Genomic DNA, 10,932 nt, shown 5'->3' with positions numbered 1-10,932 from the left:
ATGAAGCTGCATAGATGGTAATGTTAATGCTGTTGAGCTCCTAATTAATAAACATGTAGATATCAATGTTCAGGATAAAAATTGTGAGACATCCCTAATGCTAGCTAGTAGTAATGGTCATGCCCAGGTCGTCGAATTATTACTCAAAAATCATGCTGACGTAAATGTTTAAAATGAAAATGGAGTGACTGCCCTAATGATTGCTAGTGAAAATGGTCATTACCAGGTCGTTGAACTATTACTCCAAAGAGCATGCTAACATTAATGCTCAGAAAGAAGATGGCGTGACAGCACTAATGCTAGCTAGTTATAATGGTCATCATCAGGTTATTAAAGTATTACTCAAAGAGAATGCTAACATTAATACTCAGAAAAAAGATGGAGGGACTGCCCTAATGATAGCATGTTTTCAAGGTCATCACCAGGTAGTTGAACTATTACTCAAAGAGCATGCTGAAATTAATACTCAGAAAGAAGATGGAGTAACTGCCCTAATGCTAGCTAGTTTTAATGGGCACCACCAGGTTGTTGAGCGTTTACTCAAAGAGCATGCTAATGTTAATGCACAGAAAGAAGATGGAGGGACAGCCCTAATGTTAGCTAGTCAAAATGGTCATCACCATGTCATTGAACTATTAATCAAAGAACATGCTAGCATTAATCTCCAGGCAAAAAATGGACTGACTGCCCTAATGCTAGCTAGCCAAGGTGGCCATCAACAGGTCATTGAACTACTACTCAAAGAGCATGCTGACATTAATGCTCAGAAAGAAGATGGATGGACTGCCCTAATGCTAGCTAGCCTGAATGGTCATCACCAAGTAATTCAACTATTACTTAGAGAGCATGCCAGCATTAACACTCAGGAAGAAGATGGATGGACTGCCCTAATGCTAGCTTGTCGTTATAATCATTTTAAGTAGCTCAAAGTTTACTCCAATCAAAAGCAGATCCCCATTTAACAAAACGCAATGGGTCAACAGCTTTATCGTTAGCAGCTTTTAGTGGTAACAGAGAGCTTGTTAATATGCTTCTGGACAAGACTGTACCTAGTTCTGATGAAACTGAAAAGGCAGTTATAGAGTCATGTTTAGGTGGTCACTATACTCTCGGTATCTTTCTCTCAAACAAACTTCTACACTTAAATGATGACCAGAGAGAACTACTTGACCTTGCATTAAGGGAGATTTAGGTACAGTTATAATGAAGATATTAGGAAGTCCAGATACTCCACTGGTACTTGGTCTTACCCCACTCATGGTAGCTTCATCATATGGGCATGTTGATATAGTTGATGCTCTCATACAAGCTGGAGCTGATGTCAATAAAAATTGTTATCGAGGATTGACTCCATTGTTCTTTGCAGTAGTAGGAAGTAAATCGATTTCAATAGTGGAAACACTCTTGAAGAATGGTGCTAGTCCTAACATAATTGTTGACAAGGAAGCACCATTAGATGATGCTAATATGCTTGAATTGGAAGCAATTAGCAAGCTATTAACCCAATATGGTGGTCAGACAGCATTGCAATTACAGGAGATAGAATTGAAGTCATCATTATAACATCTGACAAACAAAAAGCTACAGCTATGCCTTCTCAAATAACTGCTGAACTAAATCAAATAACATCATATAAAGATTTCAATTACACTAATTATTGGAAGACAAAGGAAAAGATATTACAATTGCGCAATGTCTTGTCCATATTTAGTTCACTAACTCCATACATCTTAAACCCTACTCATACATTTAAAGATACCAGTGTAAAATGATAGATCAAGAATAAACCAAAAGACAACAAGAAAGAAGCTAAAGAAATATATACTGTCATGCACTAGTAACTGATTGTATAGACACTATAGCTGATGTACTAGGTTTGTGTAAATATACTTTTGGTAGAATTTATTCTGATGCTGATCAATAGTTAATCTAGTTAACTTAGCTAGACTAATATTGATTTTATTTGTGCTATGAGATAAAAACTGAGCACTAATGAACACAGACATTCAATGCTAAGGTTAATATACATCAATACATGACATATAGCTGTAGTGTTGTGATATCACAAATACTACATACATATAGTGTCATAGATTCATTTAGAATCATGTTTAATTATTATTGACTACATATTTTGTAAAGGCTCAAGCTCAACAGTTAATTGATCTTGTAAAATACAGCCATTAATATTGTGTTATTGGTTTAGTTAATCATTTGGTTCTAGTAGGTTCTTTCTTGTTTTACTCTTTTATTTAAGTTTTAGGTATTGATTAGTATGTTATGTGGTGCTATTAATAATCTAAATGTGTTGCTTTCAGTGCATTGTTACCCTTTCCCGTTGGTTTTGTAATCTTATTTTAACCTTTGAGTGCATACATTGCCCAGCACTGATCTTTTAGTAGACTTCCTGTGGTTCAAAGACACATTGAGAACTAAGTCCAGAAAGTAATCTGTGACATTATTATACTGAGATAAATAACAATTGCTGTAATATTACTAGCTCTACATTTCTTCAATATGTTCAACAGTACAAAGAATTATAGACTAGCATTATTAGTGGTATAGACCATCTTTCAATGTCAATGATATATATATATATATATATATGTACAGACTATATAGATACAGATCTAGAGTAGTCTTTATTAAAGTTAGATGATTGTAAGTAAAATTGGAGTAATAACAGTATATATCTGGAACTACATGCTGAGGTACATAGCAACATAGTTTTGGTGACTTGCAGTTGGTAACTAAATTGAAAAGATAACTAGTAATATGACTTCAGTGTATATATTAAATATTTTATATATGGATTATCTCCTCATAAAAAGGTACAGAGCAGTTTAATAAACTATAACATGGATACACAGTAATGGCTATTTATATGTGTGGAACAGGAAGTGCTTATCCCATTGAGAAATTATTACAGTTATGGGTTCCTAATTTTAGGGTTTAAGGTATATTAATTTCTCATTGAAGTAGCCACTTCCTATGTCATATGAATAGCCACTGCCTAAAGTTGGTTGTTTTGAGCCAAGAAATAAGTAACTTTAATTCCTCCAGTATTATTGATACAAATTCCCTCAGTTTAACTTTTTTTCTGAAAGGGATCCAGGGTGTGTCTACTCTAATGTCTATGGAAGGACTGACGAAAGATTTTTCTCTAAGAATGATTTAACATTATTTCTTTGTTTATTTCAAGAGATAGTGAGGTAACTTCAAAACGTTATAACCTTATACTATAGACAAATCTACAAAAAGCTTCATTTTGGATGATTTCTCAATAGCTTATGAAATCATGACTTCATGAGCCTATTAAAACATCGTACTATTAAGCTTATACACAATTGACATTCTGAGGTTAGAAAATTTATCCTTGCTTGTAATTTGATATTACGGTTAAATCATTATCCAGTACCCTTCCCCTCAATAATTTAAGGTGGAGCTGGCTTGAATTCCTAACATAAGTAGTAAACTTCCTGCTTCCTTTCTATTGCCGTTTTGATAGTGTTTTTGTTGAGCCACTAAATTATCTACTAGTCTACGGTCTCCTGTGGAGTATATAACAAAGTGTTGACGTCACACAGTGGTATACACGCAGGAACATAAGGTTACTAAATACAAGTAACAAGTTGTCTTATATAGGAATTGTTTATAGGTTAATATGATTGATATTTGCCAATGGAGAGCTTGCATTGGGTTATGGTATTGTCATCTGATACCATATACCACTAAAACAACTCACTCTACCCATACCACTGATATCCCTGGATGGATAAAGTCACTATTGATGTCAGGAGATGATGGTGGTGGTACCTTGATATTTTCTCTCATCTTGTTTCTCTTACTTCTCCTCATTTTATCAGGTGATGTTGAACTCAACCCTGGACCTAAAACAGGTCAGTATACATTAAAACATATAACTGATGGGACATATTCAAATTACTTCAATAGAGTTGACATCAAGTAATGCTCTACGACTTCTTGTAAGAGTGGTTTTGTTATTAAAAATAAATGGTCTGAACTCACTAGTATTCTAGGTGTGTCACTGGAGGAGAGGAAAAGACTCAAAACAATAGCCAGCAGTGATCAAGATTTCCACTTTGTTTTAGAAGAGGTTTACAATGGTGGATTACAAATGATACTGCTCCCACTTGGGAAGAATTCATTTCAGCTGTTGAAAGTTGTGGAGATGTTGATGTAGCTACTATGCTGAGAAGACAGCTAAATATTAAAAATGAAGGTATATCCTATGTATAGTTCGTTATACACTAGTACCTTAAAAATAATCATAAAATAAAATAATCATTCTATTGTTCCCATGTTTTTTGTTGACAACCTTTGGCTTGTGAGGCTAAAGCAGTTCATGATATGTTGTTCATTAGCCATAAAGCTCCACCATTCATCAGTACAGCTCTATGTGCAGTCTGGTAATAAACAGATTACTTGCCCAAATAATCAATTTTTAATAACATTACCTTGCACCAGAATTATACCAAAATTTGCCCCTTCAATTTTTTTTGTTCTTACTTTTTCATTAAAACTTCAAATTTATTATGTTGTTCACTCTGTACTTCAGTATGGAGTAAGATTTAGTTGATTAGCTGATTTTTGTTAGAAGAGGTTGACTCAGCATAAATTTATTTGATATAAAAAAAAACTAATTTAGATGAACAATGAAATTATTCTCCATTATGCAGACCTTCCTTTCTTAGATGGACAGGAAAAGAAGAAACATATACTTGGCCTTCTGAAAGTACCTCTGTACATCTCTACAGTGATAGGATAGTTACCAGTACTATAAAGAGTGATGAAGTTTGTAAAGTATTGAAAAGAGTGCTGACAAGTCATTTTGCTGACCTAAATAACCAACTAAGTAGATGTTTGCCCCAAGTTGCTGCAGAAATGTATTCTAAAGATCTGATAAGTAAATCAGTTAGAGATTCTCCAACTGTTGTTAATGTAATCAATGAATTTGAAAGGGGAATGCAAATTATCAATGAAGATATTTTAAAGTTACAAGAACATTGTCAGCTTTTCTTACAATGCCTCTCCAGTGAAGGTGGTCCAACTAAATTGGCTGCTCAAAAGTTATGTAAAGACTGGATCGATGAAGTTAAAAAGGAATGCGATATATCACTACATCTTTTGTGTTATGGTCTTGGGCATCAGAATGTGATGATCAAACAAGGTAGGTTATGTTAGACCTAATACATTTGAAATTACTATTGTAACAAGACTCCTACAATCAGATTTAGTGACTTTCTTTATTCTGTTGGTCTGTTGCAATTGGTTATCATATCAACTATAACTAGACACCCTAAGTCAACATAAACATGGTATCGATTGTGTGGCCATAAAAACGTTATGCTAATTTTTATTTGTGTAGATTTAGTTAGTGAGGCCACTGATCATCTGATACAACACCTCCGTGCACTGTACATAATGATATGAGTTTCAGATTAGCTAGAGCACAGCATATGTATTTTTACTTTGACTTTCAATAGCTAACATTCCACATTACAATACTACAAACTAAATCACAGCTATGTCTTCTTGATTAAACTAAAAAAAACAATATCACTATGTTGGAGTTATCACACAACAAGCATGTTCAATCAACCAAAGGATGATATAAACCTATATTTAACAATACCCTTAAAAATATTTAAATAATTAATTTATATTCTCAAGCTTTACAGTAACGGGAAGGATAATTATTGCCACATCAATATACTTTAGATTCAGAAACATATCAAAAACAAACTACCTCTATACCAATAACTACATTGCAATCAATCATTTGTCAAGGTACTATAAAATTTCTTTGTATGTCTAATTATTATATATCTCTATAGCCCCTAACATTCATCAACAAAAAATAGAAGTAGAAAATAAAGAGAAAGAAAAGGAACTTCGTACCTCTTTACAGAGTTTGCACCAAAACTTTAGTACATTGATAGTTGCTGTTCGATCAGCACTTGTTGATAAACTACAATGCCAAAAATTACAAATAGAAGACGTGACAATGTTGATTAAGTATGAACTATACTGGGTTGAAGAGCTGAGTGACATCAACAAATGTAATGATTTAGATGAACTCTTCAAGAAACTACATCCATACTTTGACTTCTTAGACTGTGAATTAATTGTGCATGTAAGTGAAAAGTTTCTCAATGATGAATGTTTTGGGGAAGACAAGAAAAACATGTCAATGAACTTAAAAATCATATGGATCAAACTGAGACTCTTCGTTGCTCATTTACTGTTAAGCAACTTAAAAATCAATTAAAAAGTATATACATCCCACATATAGGAGATCTATCAAGTATGCCTCAAATTTACATTGAACTACACAACCATGGAATGATGCCAACATTCAAGGACTTTATCTACTAATTAGACATTTACTGCACACCAATTTAAGCAATCTCTTTTGGAGTATATCACAATTGATACAGGTTCAGTTCGAATTAAATACATTGTCCTTGAATCAAAAGCCAATGTCTCATTGCTTATGCTCAAGGCAAGCTACAGTTTATGCGTCTCATTGGTATCTTTGGGTCTAACCATTAATGGTGAATCCATCCTAGAAGATGATGAGAATATGAACTTCACTTTTGAGTCAGCTCTTCTTGAAGCTGCAAAAGCTGGTCACAATGAAGCTATGCAATTTCTTCTTAAATTAGGGGCTGATATAGACCATTACAATGAAGAAGGCATGACAGCACTCTTCTAGCTAGTCAAAATGGTCATCAAGGGGTTGTTGAACTACTAATCAAAGAGCATGCCAGCATTAATCTCCAGGCAAAAAATGGACTAACTGCTCTAATGCTAGCTAGCCATGGTGGTCATCACAAGGTTGTTGAACTACTACTCAAAGAGCACGCCGCTATTAACACACAGAAAGAAGATGGATGGACTGCCCTTAATGCTAGCTATTCTAGAGGGTCATATCCAGATTGTTGAATTACTAGTCAAAGAACAAGTAGACATTAATACTCAGAAAGAAAATGGAAGTACTGCTCTAATGATCGCTAGTTCAAAAGGTAATCACCAGATTGTTCAGCTACTACTCAAAGAGCATGCTGTGTTTACACTCAGAAAGAGGATGGAGTGACTGCCCTCATGCTAGCTAGTACAGAATGGTCATCACAAAGTGGTTGAACTATTGCTCAAAGAGCATGCTGACATTAATACTCATAATAATGAAGATGGTGGGACTGCCCTAATACTAGCTAGTCAGAATGGTCATCATCAGGTCATTGAACTATTAATCAAAGAGCATGCTGATATTAATCTCCAGACAAAAAATGGACTGACAGCTCTGATGGTAGCTAGTGTTAATGGTCATCACCAAGTTGTTGAATTACTACTCAAAGAGCATGTTGACATTAATACTCAGAAAGAAGATGGACTGACTGCTCTAATGCTAGCTAGTCAACATGGTCATTACAAGGTGGTTGACTATTAATCAAAGAGCATGCCAACATTAGTCTCCAAGCAAAAAATGGACTGACAGCTCTAATGCTAGCTAGCCAATGTGGTCATAACCTAGTAGTTGAACTATTTCTTAAAGAGCATGGTGATATTAACACTCAGAAAGAATCTGGATGGACTGCCCTAATGCTTGCTAGTTTGAATGGTCATGACAAGGTCATTGAACTACTAATCAAAGAGCATGCCAATATTAATCTCCAGGCTGAATATGGACTGACAGCTCTAATGCTAGCTAGTTTTAAGGGTCATCACCAAGTCATTGATTATTGCTCAAAGAGGATGCCGACATAAATCTCCAGACACAAGAAGGACAGACAGCTCTAATGCTAGCTAGTTTCAATGGTCATACCAAGGTCACTGAACAATTGATCAAAGATCATGCTGATATTAATCTCCAGGGAAAAAATGGAGACACTGCTCTAACATTAGCTAGTCAAAATGGTCATCACCAGGTTGTTGAACTATTACTCAAAGAACATTCTGATATTAATACTCAGAAGGAAGATGTGGGACTGCCCTAATGCTAGCTAGTCAGAGGGGTCATCACCAGGTGTTGAACTACTAATCAAAGAGCATGCTGACATAAATCTCCAGACAAAAAATGGAGTGACAGCTCTAATAGTAGCTAGCTTAAATGGTCATACCAAGGTCGTTGAACTGTTGCTCAAAGAACATGCTGACGTTAATCTCCAGGTAAACAATGGAATGACAGCTCTAATGCTAGCTAGTCATAATGGTCATCACCAGGTTGTTGAATTATTGCTCAAAGAGCATGCTGACATTAATATTCAGGAAGAAAAATGGTGGGACTGCCCTAATTCTAGCTAGTCAGAGTGGTCATCACCAGGTTGTTGAACTACTAGTCAAAGAGCATGCTGACATAAATCTCCAGACAAAAAATGGACTGTCAGCTCTAATACTAGCTAGTTATAATGGTCATCACCAGGTTGTTGAACTATTGCTTAAAGAGTATGCTGACATTAATACTCAGAACGAAGATGGTGAGAATGCCCTAATGTTAGCTAGTCAGAATGGTCACCACCAGATCATTGAACTATTAATCAAGGAACATGCTGATATTAACACTCAAAAAGAAGGTGGAAGGACTGCCCTAATGCTAGCTAGTGAGAAAGGTCATCTGCAGGTCATTGAACTACTAATCAAAGAGGATGCTGACATAAATCTTCAGGCCAAAAATGGAGTGACAGCTCTAATGCTAGCTAGTTTTAAAGGTCATCACCAGGTTGTTGAACTATTGCTCAAAGAGCGTGCCAATGTTAACACTCAGAAAGAGGACGGGTGGACGCCCTAATGCTAGCTAGTTTTAATGGTCATCACCAGGTTGTTGAACTATTGCTCAAAGAGCATGCCAATGTTAACACTCAGAAAGAGTATGGATGGACCGCCCTAATGCTAGCTAGTTTTAATGGTCATACCAAGGTTGTTGAACAATTGCTGAAAGAACATGCCAATATTAATACTCAAAACGAGGATGGATGGACCGCTCTAATACTAGCTAGTCAGAATGGTCATCACCAGGTCATTGAACTATTAATCAAGGAGCATGCTGATATTAATATTCATAAAGAAGATGGTGGAACTGCCCTAATGCTGGCTAGTCAGAATGGTCATCACCAGGTTATTGAACTGCTAATCAAAAAGCATGCTGATATTAATCTCCTGGCCAAAAAAGGGATTGACAGCTCTAATGCTAGCTAGTTCAAATGGTCATCACCAGGTTGTTGAACTATTGCTCAAAGAGCATGCCAATATTAACACTCAGAAAGAGGATGGATGGACAGCCCTAATGCTAGCTAGTTTTAATGGTCATACCAAGGTTGTTGAACAATTGCTGAAAGAGAAGGCTGACATTAATACTCAGAAAGAAGATGGTGAGAATGCCCTAATGCTAGCTAGTCAGAATGGTCACCACCAGATCATTGAACTATTAATCAAGGAACATGTTGATATTAATCTCCAGACTAAAAATGGACTGACAGCTCTAATGCTAGCTAGTTCAAATGGTCATTACCAGGTTGTTGAACTATTGCTCAAAGAACATGCTAATATTTATACTCAGAAAAAGGATGGAGAGACTGCCCTAATGCTAGCTAGTCAAAATGGTCATCACCGGGTCATTGAACTACTACTAAAAGAGCATGTCAACATTAATACTCAGAAAGAAGATGGAAGGACTGCCCTAATGCTAGCTAGTGAAAATGGTCATCACCAGGTCATTGAACTATTACTTCAAGAACATGCTGACATAAATCTCCGAGCAAAAGATGGAGTGACTGCTCTAATGCTAGCTAGCTGTAATGATCATACCCAGGTCATTGAACTACTACTGAAAGAGCATGACAATGTTAATGCTCAGACAGAAGATGGATGGACTGGTCTAATGATAGCTAGTTACAATGGTCATACCCAGGCTGTCGAACTTCTACTCAAAGAATATGTCAACGTTAATGCTCAAAAAGAAGGTGGATGGACAGCCTTAATGTTTGCTAGTCAAAAAGGTCATCAACAGGTTGTTGAACTATTACTTAAAGAGCATGCCGACATTAATTCTCAGACAGAAGATGGATGGACTGCCCTAATGCTAGCTTGTCGTTATAATCATTTTAAAGTAGCTCAAAGTTTACTAAAATCAAAAGCAGATCCCTATTTATCAATGCACAATGGATCAACAGCTTTCTCATTAGCAGCTTTTAGTGGTAACAGAGAGCTTGTTGATATGCTTCTGGACAAGACTGTACCTAGTTCTGATGAAATTGAAAAGGCAGTTATAGAGTCATGTTTAGGTGGTCACTATACTCTCATTATCTTTCTCTCAAACAAACTTCTACACTTAAATGATGACCAGAGAGAAACTACTTGATGCTTGCATTAAGGGAGATTTAGGTACAGTTGTAATGAAGATATTAGGAAATCCAGATACTCCACTGGTACTTGGTCTTACCCCACTCATGTAGCTTCATCATATGGACATGTTGATATAGTGGATGCTCTCATACAAACTGGAGCTGATGTCAATAAAGATGGCTATCGAGGATTGACTCCATTGTTCTTTGCAGTAGTAGGAAGTAAATCAACTACAATAGTAGAAACACTTTTGAAGAATGGTGCTAATCCTAACATTGTTGTTAGCAAAGAACAGCATTAGAAAATGCTAATGAGTTTGAATTGGAAGCAATTAGCAAGCTATTAACCCAATATGGTGGTCAGATAGCATCACAATTACAGGAGATAGAATTGAAGTCACTATTACTATCATCTGACAAGCAAAAGGCCACAGCTATGCCTTCTCAAATAACTACTGAACTAAAACACTCGAAAATATCTGAAGATTTATACTACACTCATAAAAAGACAAAGCAAAAGAGATTACAATTGCCCAATATCTCATTTTGTATTTAGTTCACTCATTCC

At 35.8% G+C, this 10,932-nt stretch overlaps 3 protein-coding genes across 3 annotated transcripts; all 3 read left to right on the top strand.

The window, feature by feature from the left end:
• Positions 1-212: 212 nt before the first annotated feature.
• On the top strand, positions 213-7,120 carry LOC121366319 (ankyrin repeat domain-containing protein 29-like). The gene is made up of 2 exons (XM_041490809.1): positions 213-821; positions 6,839-7,120. The coding sequence occupies exons 1-2, from the start codon at positions 213-215 to the stop codon at positions 7,118-7,120; spliced, it is 891 nt and encodes a 296-aa protein (XP_041346743.1).
• A 210-nt stretch (positions 7,121-7,330) lies between these two features.
• LOC121366318 (ankyrin repeat domain-containing protein 29-like) lies at positions 7,331-8,812 on the top strand. Its single transcript, XM_041490808.1, is given in 3 exon segments — positions 7,331-7,459; positions 8,095-8,289; positions 8,291-8,812. Coding segments are annotated over 3 exon segments (846 nt in total).
• Positions 8,812-10,381, top strand: LOC121366316 (ankyrin repeat domain-containing protein 29-like). The gene is made up of 2 exons (XM_041490807.1): positions 8,812-9,138; positions 9,194-10,381. The coding sequence occupies exons 1-2, from the start codon at positions 8,812-8,814 to the stop codon at positions 10,379-10,381; spliced, it is 1,515 nt and encodes a 504-aa protein (XP_041346741.1).
• The last annotated feature ends 551 nt before the right edge of the window (positions 10,382-10,932 follow it).

This window comes from Gigantopelta aegis, unplaced genomic scaffold (genome assembly GCF_016097555.1).
Source record: "Gigantopelta aegis isolate Gae_Host unplaced genomic scaffold, Gae_host_genome ctg5300_pilon_pilon, whole genome shotgun sequence".
NCBI classification, from domain to species: domain Eukaryota; kingdom Metazoa; phylum Mollusca; class Gastropoda; order Neomphalida; family Peltospiridae; genus Gigantopelta; species Gigantopelta aegis.
This window is presented reverse-complemented; position numbering and strand designations above follow the sequence as displayed.